The sequence below is a fragment of the Dryobates pubescens genome, chromosome 17, assembly GCF_014839835.1.
Source record: "Dryobates pubescens isolate bDryPub1 chromosome 17, bDryPub1.pri, whole genome shotgun sequence".
Taxonomy (NCBI): domain Eukaryota; kingdom Metazoa; phylum Chordata; class Aves; order Piciformes; family Picidae; genus Dryobates; species Dryobates pubescens.
Window position 1 is genome coordinate 20,328,184 of NC_071628.1, and position 13,917 is coordinate 20,342,100.

Here is a 13,917-nt window from a genome sequence, read left to right on the forward strand (position 1 = left end):
AACCTCTTTTAGAGTGGCAGAGCCCTGGAGCTGGCTGCCCAGCGAGGCTGAGGAGTCTCCAGCTAGGGAGACTTTCAGAACCCTCCTAGACACGTTGCTGTGTGACCTGCCCTAGATCACGCTGCTCTGGCGGGGGGGGTTGGACTTGATGATCTCCGGAGGTCCTTTCCAGCCCTTGCTCTTCTGTCAACCCGGGTCGGCACCTGGGTCCGTCCCGCGGAGCTCCTAGCCCTGGCATCGGTCCTGGCGGAGCCCCCCGCCCCGGCCCCCGGCCCGAAAGGCTGCAGACGTCCTCCGAGCCGCTTGGGGGCGCTGTGGGCGCGGAGGGCTTCCGGTGGCCCCGCGCGCCTCCCGACATCCTTTGCTCTCTTGCCGCGGCCGCCGCCGACATGGTGAGAGGGGGCCGCGTCCGTCACCGCCGCCATCCACCGCCATCCGCCGTCGGGGCCGCTCCGCCCGGGGCGATGAGCGGCTGCGGGCAGCGGGCGGGAGCAAGGCGAGGGCTTGGTGCGGGAGCCGGGCCACGGCAAGCCCTTACGACGGAGCGCTGGGCCGGGGGGACCGGGCCGGGGGGTAGGGGGGGCTGACCGGGCTGGGGCGCGTTGCCGAGGGAAGCCAGGCCTCGGTTGCCGCGGGCTCGGCCGGGGAAGCCAGGCCTCGGTTGCCGCGGGCTCGGCCGGGGCCTGACCGCAGCGTTTCCTGCCCCTCCGCCCCGCGCAGGGACGCGTGCGAACGAAGACGGTGAAGAAGGCGGCGCGGGTGATCATCGAGAAGTACTACACCCGCCTGGGCAATGACTTCCACACCAACAAGCGAGTGTGCGAGGAGATCGCCATCATCCCCAGCAAGAAGCTGCGCAACAAGATCGCAGGGTGAGCCCCGTGGCGGGGTCCCGGCCGCTCGGGGGTGGGGGGTGGGGGTGTCGGTCGCGCCGGAACCTGCATTCGAAAGTGACGGCGGCCTGGGTGTGGCCGGGTCATCGATAGTGCAGGGAGAGGAATGCGAGAGCTTTCCCGTGTCTGCGGGGATCCCCCTGCCCTCCAGACCCTGTTGCTGTCGGACACTTGGCCGTCTCTGACGTACCCCGGAGGTGGTGGGGTGGTGATGGGGCCGTGGGATGATGATGAGAGGGCTGCTTCTGCGACGGCGCCGCTGGGCTCGGCAGTGGGACAGCGCTGGGGTTGGTGGTGGGATGATGCCAGGTGGCCCAAGGTGGCTGGGTGGGACAAGAATGTTAGGGTCCGCTGGTGGGACACTGCCAGGGCTGACAGTGGGACAGCAGCACCCAGGTCAGTGGTGGGACCGTGCTGGGGCCGGTGTAGAATAACTTGACAAGGCAGAGCAGCACCACTGGAGTCAGGGGTGGGATGATGCCAGGACTGGTAGTGGGACTGGTTTGGTGGTGGGACAGTGCCACCAGGGTCGGTGGTGGGACCGTGCTGGAGCTGGTGGTAGGACAGTGACAGGGTTGCATTGAGGTCGGGGGGGGACTCTGTTTCCTCAGAGTGGCACAATTTCGGGAGCAGAAGGGTGGATGGAGAAGACAGAGGTGGGCTGTGGGAGCGTGAGGAAGCCCTGGGTGGTCCTGTGTGTCCCTTGCAGGTATGTCACCCACCTGATGAAGCGGATTCAGAGGGGACCTGTCCGAGGCATCTCCATTAAACTGCAGGAGGAGGAGAGGGAGAGGAGAGACAACTACGTCCCCGAGGTGAGGCTCTAGCTGCGCTCGAGTGCCTGCTGTGGCCTCTCTGTCTCTCACCTGGAGGTGTCATCTTCATCAGTGGCCCCAGATTTCTTCAGAGCACAACTTCAGTGAGGATGGCTGAGGAGGCTTTGGGCCAGGGAGGAGCTCAGGAGGGTTTAGGCCAAGGAGGAGATGAGAGGAGGGTTTGGGTCAAGCTGAAGCTCAGGACAGTTGTGGCTTCATTTTGGGCTGCTCCCTCCAAAGCTGCTGCCTGGGGTGGGCAGGGCAGGTGACTTTCTGCACCTTGCCTCTGCTGCCAGTTGGCAGGTGACCCGTCCTTGGTCTCCCAGGTGTTCAGAAGAGGCTTGGATGTGGCCCTTGGAGCCATGGTTTAGTTGTCAGGAGGTGCTGGGTGACAGCTTGGACTCGATAACCTCTGAGGTCTTCTCCAACCTTATTGATTCTATGATTCTATTCCTAACTTGAAATGGGGAAGAAAATAACCTTCAGCAATGATCTGGGAGGGACTTGTCCTGGCAGCTGGGGCAGGCTGCTGCTGTCCCCACTGCTTGGAGATCTGCCTGGGGAGCACCCTCCCTGCTTTCGGTGCCCTCAGGGTGAGGTGACCTGGCTCTGCACAGGCGCTCGGCTGAACTCCTGGCTCCACCGGCAGCTCCATGCAGACCTCTCATGGATGCTTCATCTCTCCAGATGTTGGCCCAGTGCCGACCTCCACAGCTGGTGGTGGAGGCCTGGAGGAGCCATACAGGGTGACTGTCCCTAGAATTTGTGTGGCAACCTCCCAGCTAAGTGTGGGAATGCTGCTGGGAGAGGTGACCCCTGGAGGGATCCCAGGCAGGGAAGGACATTCCTGCTGTGGCTGTCTGTGCACCTTCAGCTGAACCTGCATTACTGGTGGGGAAGGAAGCAGGTGGTGGTGGAGGTCTGGGGTCCAGAGAAGGTTGAAGGAGGTTGCTCTGCCATTAAGAGCAGAAGAGCTCAGGTCCTGGGGGTGGGACAGCCCCAGGTCACTTGGCATGGCTGTGGGGCTCCAGCCCTGGGGACTCCCAGGACAAGCATGAGCCTTGCTGCTGGCTGCCAGCTCCTCAGCAGCCTTGGTGTGGAGGTGGTCAGGCCTTGGGCTTCCAAAGACTCGGAAATCCACATCCTCTCCCTGTGCAGGGCTGCTCTGCTGCCAGGTGGCCTCATGGTGGTCTGGCAGGAGAGCTGGATGCCCTCGGGGTCCTCCTGGTTCACTCTCTCGCTGGAGCCCTTCCCCGCAGCGGGCGGTGGGAAGGGACCAGAGTGGGTGCATGGAGATGCCTTGGTGGCAGCAGGGGACTTGCCAAACCACATCTCCCTCCTCTGTCCCCAGGTCTCTGCCCTGGACCAGGAGATCATTGAAGTGGACCCAGACACCAAGGAAATGCTGAAGCTCTTGGTGAGTGGCCCCAAGCTGGTGACGTGTCCCCAGCACTGCTGCCCTGAGGGGTTTGATGGTGGTGGCTGAAGGCTTCGAGGCTCTGGACACACGGTGGGGGTCCCTCCACCCTGAGACCTGCAGGTGGAACACTTCCCTGTGGCTCTCGAGAGGGCAGGGACGGGCGGCATGCCCAGACCCCGCTGGAGTGGGTGTGCCCCTTGCCACCCCTTCACACAGCACCCATGGGTGCTGAGCCAAGAGGCAGGAGCCAGGCTGGCTCTCAGCAGGGGAGGAGAATGTGGCCTCACCCAGCAGATCTCTGCTGGAGCCAGGGTGGTCATCTCCCCTTCTCTGCACAATCCTCCCCCGGCGCGCGGCGCTGCCTGCCGCTGCCTGCCGCTGCCTGCCGCCGCTCCCTGCCGCGGCTGGGGCAGCCAAGCGATCCTGATCCCAATCCCAAACCTCTGCTTCCTCCCAGGATTTCGGCAGCCTGTCCAACCTGCAGGTGACGCAGCCCACGGTGGGGATGAACTTCAAGACCCCCCGAGGAGCGCTCTGAGCCGGTCTCTTCTCTGTCACTTTTCCAATAAACGTGGGGAAACCATCTGGGCCTGGCTGGTCTTTGGCACCTGCGTCCCCAGGGAGCAGGAGGGAGGGCTGGTACCTGGGGACACCGCGTCCCAGCCGCGTGTCTGGGAGGCTGCAGAGGGTGAGGAGGACCTGAGGCCTTCGTGTGCACCAGCCTCTGGCTGGGGGCTTGGCTGGCTGTTGGGGGGTGAGGTGCAAAGCTGCTCTTCCACAGGGTGTCCCTGGGGTGGTGGGAGGAGGAGGAGGCCATGGTGGCTGTGGTGGCTTCTCGGAGCTTGGTGGAGCTCCTCAGCCTCGGTGCCTCCCAGGCTTGCCTGTGCCTCCTGCGAATGGAGGCCAGGGAGTCACCAGCTGTGCCAGAATAAAGGATGCTTTTTGTCACCCTGGTGGTCACTGCTAAGTCACTTTGGGAGTGCTCAGATGAAAGGAAAAGGCCTTGGTGGTGCTTGGCTTCATGTGAGGGAGGGAGCCAGGCTGGGGAGAGCCCTGCAGCTGGGGTAGAAGCTGCCCTGGATAATTCCCACAGCAAGATGCTCCACTCAGCAGCTCCCCTGGGCACACCCCCCTGCAGCTCCTGTCCTCTGCTTGGAAGCAAGGGAGACACCCAGGTCCTGGGGCAAGCCTGGGACCCTGCCCCAAAACCTCTGCAAAGCCACCAAGCTTCCCTGTGTGCCCAGGAGATCTTGTCCCAGCCCCTGCCTGTCCCACTCAGCCCTTCCTGCTCCCCCCAGCCCCTGCCTGTCCCAGTCTCAGCCCTTCCTGCTCCCCCCAGCCCCTGCCTGTCCCAGTCTCAGCCCTTCCTGCTCCCCCCAGCCCCTGCCTGTCCCACTCAGCCCTTCCTGCTCCCCCCAGCCCCTGCCTGTCCCACTCTCAGCCCTTCCTGCTCCCCCCAGCCCCTGCCTGTCCCACTCTCAGCCCTTCCTGCTCCCCCCAGCCCCTGCCTGTCCCACTCTCAGCCCTTCCTGCTCCCCCCAGCCCCTGCCTGTCCCACTCTCAGCCCTTCCTGCTCGTCCCAGTCCCCGCCCATCCGGCGCTTCTCCCGGGAGGGTCCCAGCAGTGAGCCCATCCCACGGGTGGCTGTGGGGTGCTGCCTCCCTGCGAGTGTATCCCTGCAAGCTCACAGCCACGTCTGGAACGCCCCGGTCGGAATGACACAGGCAAGGCTCTGTTTTGGGGAGAGATTCCTCTGTTTAGGTTTGCTGTGAAATTTAACGAGTTGCTTAGAGAAGAAAGGGCCCAGGGGAAAGCGTGGCCAGGCCTGCAAACAGAATCCGAACGCCGTCGGAAGAGCCAAACCAGGATGATCTCCCAACCCACCACGGGGACCTAACTCAGAGCTCGCAGCTCAGAGCTGCCGAGCTCTTCACTATTTAACCCAAACACAGCGGAACAAGGAGCGAGTGGGGAAACAACTGCCGAGGCGCGGGCGTCCCCAGCGCCACCAGGAGCCCTCTGGCGGCTCCTGCTCGATGCCAAGAACCCCCCCTCGCTTAACGTCGTCTCTTGGTCCTGCCCTTGCCGTCACAGCAGAGGTTGATTTCCTTCCGGACGAAGTAGGCGGCGTAGCCCGAGGAGCCGGGCGTGAAATCGCGGAGCTCTCCCCTGTACTGCTTCAGGTCCCGAGCGGAGGCATAGCCTGAGTGGGGGAAACACGCGGGGATGAGATCTCCTCCCACAGACCCGCGGGAGCTCTGCTCCTACAGACCCACAGGATCTCTCTTCCCACAAACCCACAGGATCTCTGCTCACACAGAACCACAGGATCTCTTCCACAGAAACATCAGATCTCTTCCATAGAACCATGGGAGCTCTCCTCCCACACAACCATTGGATCTCTTCCACAGAACCACAGGGGAGCTGCCCTCCCACAGGATCCTGTGGGAGCCCAGAAGGGACTCTGGATAAGGGCTGGGAGGGACAGGCTGAGGGCCAATGGCTTTGAGCTGGGAGAGGGGAGACTGAGAGTGGAGAGGAGGAAGAAATTGTTGTGAGTGAGGCTGGGGAGACACTAGCACAAGTTGCCCAGGGAGGCTGTGGCTGCCTCCTGCCTGGAGGTGTTTCAGGCCAGGCTGGATGAGGCCCTGAGCAGCCTGTGCTGGTGGGAGGTGTCCCTGCCCATGGCAGGGGCTGGAGCTGGCTGAGCTCTGGGGTCCCTTCCAACCCAACCCAGTCTGTGAATCTGTGCAAGCCACATGTGGAGGGGAAAGCAGCAATTCCTGCCCTGCCCTCAGCATTCTTGCTGCCTTCAGCACCAGGAGGGAGCAAGGGGCACACGGAGGGGTTCCTGCTCCCCCCCGTGTGCCAGGCCTGGTTTCCACCCCAGACCTCGTGCACAGGACAGTACCTGTCACCATGTTGTTCATGGGGTACTCCTGCAGGGCACGGCACAGGAATTCCTCCTGGGAAGGTGTCCCGGAGCCATTTTCCTCCTCACTGCTGCATCGGGGGGAGGAACAATCTGTATCTTTCGCCTGTGCCTTGGGGATCGCCTGAAATGCAGGGACCACATCCAAAGCCCAGCACACAGGACAGGGAGGTACCTCTCGGCCGGGTCTCGCACACCTTCCTCAGCCTCTTCCTCGGAGCCTCTCCCCACCGCTTCCGGTTTCGCCCTCAGGGTGTCGCTGGGCTGCGAGGATCAGTGCAAGGCTGAGGTAAAACTGCGCTCAGGAGCCCCGCAGAGCAGCAGAGATGGGGCCCGAGGGAGGGGCTGGGGTTAGGATTCTTGGTTTCAAGCTTAATGGAGAAGACAATTTCAAATCTCATCCCATTTTCGCTTCCAGAGCAGCCAGAAGCTGCTCTGAGAGGAGAGCAGAGAGTGCCCCAGAGCTACTCAGGGAAGGAGATGCCTGGGAAAGGCAGAGCTCAGAGCTCCTCAGGAGGGAGTGAAAGGGGAGAGGGCACAGTGAGAACAAGACTTGGCCCTGTGCTCGGGAAGAGGTTCTGGGATGAAAGCCAGGCCCCCAGCAGTCCTTGCAGCCAGGAGTTATTAAGCTCCACCTGCCACAGGGGGAACTGCTCTTACCTCTCCCGTGTGGGACTCCTCCGCCTGCTCCCAAACGAAGCGACCAATTCTCCTCCTGATTTCTGCCAACAGCAACAGGAGAAACCACATCAGAACAGCAGCAGCTGTGGACACCATGAGAACTGCATCAGCTGTGGACCCCATGAGACCAGCATCAGCTGTGTGCCTCCTTTGGGAAGCACAGCACCCACAGTGCCCTCACAGAACAGGTATGAGGCTGTGCAGGAGGAGCTGGTTGTGAGCAGGGACAGGGGCTCATGAAGGCCAGAGGTACCACCAAGGCCAGCCCACCCCAGGCCAGCCATAAGCAGTGCCCCTGGAAGCCAAAGGGAAGGGTCACTGTTGTAGGAGACTCCCTGCTGAGGGGAGCAGAGGGCCCAAGATGCAGACCCAACCCATTCCATAGAGAGCTCTGCTGGCTCCCTGGGGCATGGGTGAAGGATGTCATAGGTAAACTTCCCACCCTTGTGAGGCCTTCAGCCTATTACCCACTGCTGGTGATGGTGATGGTCAAGGGAACCTTCAGGAAGAGCCAAGAGGTCAATTCATGGCTCCAGGACTGGAGTCATCAACAGGGGGTTGGATTTTAAGACCACAGCACAGGTTAGAGGGCACCAGAGCTGCAGGCAACCAATGGGATGCACCTGGCCCAGAGGGGACAAAGGACCCTAGGGCAGGAGTTGGCAGGGCTCATTGATAGGGCTTTGAACCAGACTGGAAGTGGGGAGGGGTTGTTAATCTCATGCTTGCCTGAGACAAGCATTGGGGCAGCTCCCCAGAGGCAGAGGGATGGATGCTAGAAAGGGCTCTCCACTTGCTGCCCTGAGGCAAGCCAAGGACGAAGCACTGGGACACCCCAGGGGAATCAAGGGGGATTCACCTCAGAGGGTGGCACTGCCAGCACAGCTGAAGAGCCTCTGTGCCAATGCACACAGCCTGGGCAACAAACAGGATGAATGAAGGGCACTGTGCTGCTGGAATGCTATGACATAGAGGCTGTTCCTGACACTTGGTGGGATGATTCCCATGACTGGAAGGTAGGCATGGATGAGTGCAAGCTCTTTAGGAAGGACAGGCAGGGCAGGAGGGGAGGAGGTGTTGCTCTCTACATCAGTGACCAGCTGGAGTCAGTGGAGCTCCACCTGGGCAAGGATGATGAGCTGGTGGAGAGCAGGTGGGTGAAGATTCAGGAGAAGCCAGGGGAAGGTGATGTGACTGTAGGGGTCTGCTGCAGGCCACCTGACCAGCAGAACCAAGCAGATGAGGCACTCCACAGGCAAAGAGAAGTGGCTTCACAGTCTCAGGCCCTGCTCCTCATGGGGGATTTCAACCACCCTGGCATCTGCTGGAGGGACAACACAGCCAGGTACCAGCATGCCAGGATGCTCCTGGAATGCATAGGTGACAACTTCCTCCTCCAAATGGCAGAGGAACCAAGGAGAAAAGGCTATGCTGGACCTTGTGTTCACCAACAGGGAAGGGGTGGGCACCGATGTGAGGCTCAGGAATAACCTTGGCTGCAGTGACCATGAAGCAATAGAATTTAAGATCCTCAGGGCAGCTAGGAGGATGTGTCAGCAGCTGAGCTGCCCTTGGCCTTCTGGGCTGCCAGTGCCCATTGCCAGAGGTGGAGGGAGAGGATCCTGCCCCTCTGCTCTGGGGTGTCAGGGGGGGATAGGACTGGGTGGGATGGAGCAGCACTAGAAGTGGGGAGATTGAGATTGGATGTTAGGAAGTTGTTGCCCATGAGGGTGGTGAGAGTCTGGCACAGGTTGCCCAGGGAGGTGGTGGAAGACACATCCCTGGAGGTGTTGAAGGCCAGGCTGGATGTGGCTGTGAGCAGCCTGCTGTGGTGTGAGGTGTCCCTGCCCATGGCAGGGGGTTGGCACTGGCTGATCATTGAAGTCCTTTCCAACCTTAATACTTCTGTGATTCTGTGCACACCATGAGAATCTCAGCTGTGGACACCATGTAACAGCCACCTCCTGCCCCTCACAGGGACTAGCCAAGGTGCTCAGGAGCCCCTCAAGGATCCTGCTCCCTGGGCTCTGAGTGAGACCAGTGATGAGTGGTGTCTCTCAGGGGTCCATCCTGGGACCATCTTTGTGAGGGACATGGACAGAGGGACTGAGTGCAGCAGTGGCAGGTATGCAGCTGCCACCAAGCTGAGTGGAGCAGGTGTGACATGCCTGAGGGATGGGGACAAGTGGGACCAGATGAGGTTCAACAAGGCCAAATCCTGCACCTGGGTCTGGCCAGCCCCTGGTTATCAGCACAGGCTGGGGCTGAAGGGCTGGAAAGTGGCTCTGAGGACAAGGACTTGGGGGTGCAAAGCTGGGCATAAGCTGGCATCGAGCACTGCCCTGGGCTGGTCCCCAGCACCCTGGGCAGCAGGGGCAGGGAGGGGATTCTGCCTCTCTGCTGTGCTCTGTTGAGACCTCCCTGCAGTGCTGGGGCAGCTCTGGAGCCCTCAGCACACACAGGGACCTGGTGGAGCAGGGCCAGAGGAGGCCACAGGAGTGCTGGCAAGGCTGGAAGCTGTGAGGCCAGGCTGGGAGTTGAGGTGGTTCAGCCTGGAGAAGGCTCCAGGGAGACCTTCTGGTGGCCTTTAAGGGCTTCAAGGATGACCAGAGAGCTGGGGAGAGACTTTGAGCAGGGCCTGTGTTGACAAGACAAGGGTTTGAACTGCAAGAGGGAGACTCAGACTGGAGAGAAGGGAGAAATGTTTGACACTGAGGGTGCTGAGAGCCTACCCCAGGCTGCCCAGAGAGCTGGGAGCTGCCCCATGGCTGGCACCACTGCAGGTCAGGTTGGCTGGGGCTGTGAGCAACCTGCCCTGGTTGGGGCTGTCCCTGCTGGCTGCAGGGGGGTTGGGCTGGATGACCTTTAAAGGTCCTTTCCCACCCCACCCATTCTGTGACTGCACCTAGAGCAGAAGTCACAGGAGGTTCTGGTTTGCACCCCCAAGAGGCTGCTCTCATGGTGGAAATCCCAGGGAAGCAAACCCCTGATGTTTGGGGTTGTTTCCCCCCCCACCCCCTAACCTTCTTGCATGCAGGCAGGTGGCAGGACAAAGTGGCCCAGCACCACAGACAGCTTGGCTCCCAGGCTGGTGCTCCCCCCTGCTGAGAGGTACCTGGAGTGGAAGATGGTGGCTCTGCCCTCCAGGTAATCCAGGCTCTCGTGAATTCTGCAAGAGAAGCAGACAGCTGGTTCCCAAAAGGACACCTGGACAAACACCCTCAAACCCAAGGCACTTCACAGGCCATCTTCTCCAGCCCTACCCTGCAGTGAGCAGAGACATCTCCCACTAGATTAGGTTGCTCAGGGCCCCTTCAACTTTGACCTTGAGTTCACATCCAAGCTAAGCCACAGCCTAACCCATGGCTGGGATCCACAGCCTCTAACTGCTTCATCCAGCTCCCATTTACAGCATCAGAATCACAGAATACAGCTGATTGGAAGAGACCTCCAAGCCCATCCAGTCCACCCAGCACTGCAGGGTCACCCCCAAACCATAGCCCTGAGCACCAGCTCCACAGCTGCTGGAACACCCCCAGGGGTGGGGGCTGCAGCACTGCCCTGGGCAGCCTCTGCCGATGGCTGAGAGCCCCTGCAGGGGGGAAATGTTCCCTGAGCTCCAGCCTGAGCCTGCCCTGGGGCAGCTTGGAGCCCTCTCCTCTGCTCCTGTTCCTTGCCACCAAGGAGCAGAGGCTGTCCCCTCCTCAGTCCAACCTCCCTGCAGGGAGCTGCAGAGAGCAGCGAGGTCTCCCTCAGCCTCCTCCTCTCTAGGCTGAACACCCCCAGCTCCCTCAGCCCCTCCTCTAGCCCAGGCCCTGCTCCAGCCTCACTGCCCTGCCCTGGACCTACTCCAGCTCCTCAGTGTCCCTCCTGGAGTGAGGAGCCCAGAGCTGGACACAGCACTGGAGGTGTGGCCTCAGCAGTGCTGAGCACAAGGGGTGGTCACCTCCTGTCCCTGCTGGCCGCCCTGTTTCTAACACAAGCACTGGTGTGAGTTCTCAGCCCCCCACGAGGCAGCAGAGCTCCAGCACAGCTGCAGCAGGCGCCTCGAAAACATCCCCCAGACCTCTGAATGCTGTCAGCCTCCGTTAAACACAGCCAAACTTTGTGCCTTCGCTGATCCCCACAGACATCACATCGAGAGGGCTCCACCTGAGCACGAACCACGGCCACAGGTCCCTCCCTGCAGGGCAGCTGCTGCCAGCACGGAGGTGCCAGGGCGCGGGGGCAGGGCGGGGGGCAGAGCCCACCTGCGGGTGTCCGGGTGGGCAGCGTCGCTGCTGAAGAGGTAGTCGGCATCGCGCCAGGGGGCGAGCGCCCCGCCGCCGGCCGCTGCGGGCGAGAGCAGGGTCGGGAGCAAGGTCAGTGCCCCAAGGGGTCCCCGCCTCAGGGTGGCCCTGGGTGGGACAGATGCCCAGGGGCTGGTCGTGGGGCCCCCGAAGCGGGAGCCCTGGTGGGGCCCTCCCACGGCTCTGAGTCTGACTGCCCCACTGCAGACTCTGCTGGGCTGTGGGGACACTATGGCCTGCCCCAGCACGGGGGACCCTGTGGGGGGCATCAGCTCTGCCCTGCCCCACGGGGGGTGACAGGGCTGGGCCCCACTGCTCTGCCCCACGGGGGGTGACAGGGCTGGGCCCCACTGCTCTGCTCTGCCCCACAAGGGGTGACAGGGCTGGGCCCCCACTGCTCTGCCCTGCCCCACGGGGGGTGACAGGGCTGGGCCCCCACTGCTCTGCCCTGCCCCACGGGGGGTGACAGGGCTGGGCCCCACTGCTCTGGCCCACGGGGGGTGACAGGGCTGGGCCCCACTGCTCTGCCCCACGGGGGGTGACAGGGCTGGGCCCCACTGCTCTGCCCCACGGGGCTGACAGGGCTGGGCCCCACTGCTCTGCCCCACGGGGGGTGACAGGGCTGGGCCCCACTGCTCTGCCCCACGGGGCTGACAGGGCTGGGCCCCACTGCTCTGCCCCACGGGGGGTGACAGGGCTGGGCCCCACTGCTCTGCCCCACGGGGCTGACAGGGCTGGGCCCCACTGCTCTGCCCCACAGGGGGTGACAGCGCTGAGCCCCACTGCTCTGCCCCACGGGGGGGTGACAGGGCTGGGCCCCACTGCTCTGCTCTGCCCCATGGGGGGTGACAGGGCCAGAGCCCCACTGCTCTGCCCTGCCCCACGGGGGTGACAGGGCTGGGCCCCACTGCTCTGCCCTGCCCCACGGGGGTGACAGGGCTGAGCCCCCACTGCTCTGCCCCATGGGGGGTGACAGGGCTGGGCCCCACTGCTCTGCCCCACGGGGGGTGACAGGGCTGGGCCCCACTGCTCTGCTCTGCCCCACGGGGGTGACAGGGCTGGGCCCCACTGCTCTGCCCCACAGGGGGTGACAGGGCTGGGCCCCACTGCTCTGCCCCATGGGGGGTGACAGGGCTGGGCCCCACTGCTCTGCCCCACGGGGGTGACAGGGCTGGGCCCCACTGCTCTGCCCCACGGGGCTGACAGGGCTGGGCCCCACTGCTCTGCCCCACGGGGGTGACAGGGCTGGGCCCCACTGCTCTGCCCCACGGGGCTGACAGGGCTGGGCCCCACTGCTCTGCCCCACCGAAGCCGTGTGTCGCCCCACGGCCTGTGGCTCACGCCCGGGGCGCAGCCGCGACCCCCCCCCGCCCTCACCCCACAGCTCCCGCGGGCCTGGGCTGACGCTCTGTGAGAACCAGGCTCGCTGGCCCCGGAACATCGCGACGGGAAAGGAGCCCTGAGGGGCGGCGGAGAGCCGGAGCGGGGCAGCGGGAGGAGCTCTGAGGCGCAGCGGCGGGAGGAGCTCTGAGGAGCTGTGAGGGGCGGCGGGAGGTGCTCTGAGGAGCTGTGAGGGGCGGCGGGAGGAGCTCTGAGGCGCAGTGGCGGGAGGCTGAGGGCCAGCGGCGGGAGGCTGAGGGCCAGCGGCGGGAGGGCGCTGGGGGGCGGCGGCGGGGGGCGGCGGCGGGGGGCGCTCTGAGGAGCTGTGCGGGGCCGTGGGAGGAGCTCTGAGGAGCTCTGAGGAGCTGTGAGGGGCCGTGGGAGGAGCTCTGAGGCGCAGTGGCGGGAGGCTGAGGGCCAGCGGCGGGAGGCTGAGGGCCAGCGGCAGGAGGGCGCTGGGGGGCGGCGGCGGGGGGCGCTCTGAGGAGCTGTGCGGGGCCGTGGGAGGAGCTCTGAGGCACAGCGGCAGGAGGGCGCTGGGGGGCGGCGGCGGGGGGCGCTCTGAGGAGCTGTGCGGGGCCGTGGGAGGAGCTTTGAGGCACAGCGGCGGGAGGCACTGTGAGGAGCTGTGAGGGGCGGTGGGAGGAGCTCTGAGGAGCTGTGAGGGGCGGTGGGAGGAGCTCTGGGGAGCTGTGAGGGGCGGTGGGAGGAGCTCTGAGGAGCTGTGAGGGGCGGTGGGAGGCGCTCTGAGGAGCTGTGAGGGGCGGTGGGAGGAGCTCTGGGGAGCTGTGAGGGGCGGTGGGAGGAGCTCTGGGGAGCTGTGAGGGGCGGTGGGAGGAGCTCTGGGGAGCTGTGAGGGGCGGCGGGAGGAGCTCTGAGGCACAGCGGCGGGAGGCTGAGGGCCAGCGGCGGGAGGGCGCTGGGGGGCGGCGGCGGGGGGCGCTCTGAGGAGCTGTGCGGGGCCGTGGGAGGAGCTTTGAGGCACAGCGGCGGGAGGCTGAGGGCCAGCGGCGGGAGGGCGCTGGGGGGCGGCGGCGGGGGGCGCTCTGAGGAGCTGTGCGGGGCGGCGGGCGCCGGGCAGCCAGGAGCGCGGTTCCCCGACGGCCGCCCCCAGGGCTGTCTGCCCCTGGCCGAGCCGCTCAGGTACTAGCCGCCCGGGTCTCACAGCCGCCCCTCAAGAGGGCTCCCGGTTCCCCCCGCAACAGCTGCGGGCGGCCCCAGCAGTGAGGCTGTCCCCAGCGCCCGGGACCGCAGCGCTGGTGTCTGCGCTCTGCTGATGCTCAGCCTCTCTGGAGAGCCTCCACGGCTTGTGGCACCTCTGGAGAGGGGACAGGACAAGCTGAGGACGTGGAGGAGATGGTGTCTGTGGCTGACTTGCCCAGGAGAATGCAGTGGCAGAGCCCAGCAGTGCCCCATGGCTTCTGTCCTCTCCACCCCTACCACTGCCCTGCACCTTCTTACAAATCCCTTCAAGCTTCTGCAGGAAGGTGAAGCTGAAGCCTTCACA

General features: G+C 64.1%; 2 protein-coding genes and 1 non-coding gene across 3 annotated transcripts; 2 read left to right on the forward strand and 1 right to left on the reverse strand.

Moving 5' to 3' along the window:
* Positions 1 to 327: 327 nt before the first annotated feature.
* Positions 328 to 4,076, forward strand: RPS17 (ribosomal protein S17). Its single transcript, XM_054168911.1, has 5 exons — positions 328 to 392; positions 721 to 872; positions 1,603 to 1,708; positions 3,060 to 3,125; positions 3,586 to 4,076. The coding sequence occupies exons 1-5, from the start codon at positions 390 to 392 to the stop codon at positions 3,664 to 3,666; spliced, it is 408 nt and encodes a 135-aa protein (XP_054024886.1). The 5' UTR covers positions 328 to 389; the 3' UTR covers positions 3,667 to 4,076.
* Positions 937 to 1,063, forward strand: LOC128898048 (small nucleolar RNA SNORA71). The gene has a single exon (XR_008462677.1). It is a non-coding gene; the product is annotated as a small nucleolar RNA SNORA71 (small nucleolar RNA).
* Positions 4,077 to 5,134: 1,058 nt separating the features above from the next.
* TERB2 (telomere repeat binding bouquet formation protein 2) lies at positions 5,135 to 12,471 on the reverse strand. Its single transcript, XM_054169172.1, is given in 7 exon segments — positions 5,135 to 5,331; positions 6,040 to 6,138; positions 6,141 to 6,324; positions 6,721 to 6,782; positions 9,765 to 9,910; positions 10,992 to 11,073; positions 12,408 to 12,471. Coding segments are annotated over 7 exon segments (783 nt in total). The 3' UTR covers positions 5,135 to 5,185.
* Between the last annotated feature and the right edge of the window lie 1,446 nt (positions 12,472 to 13,917).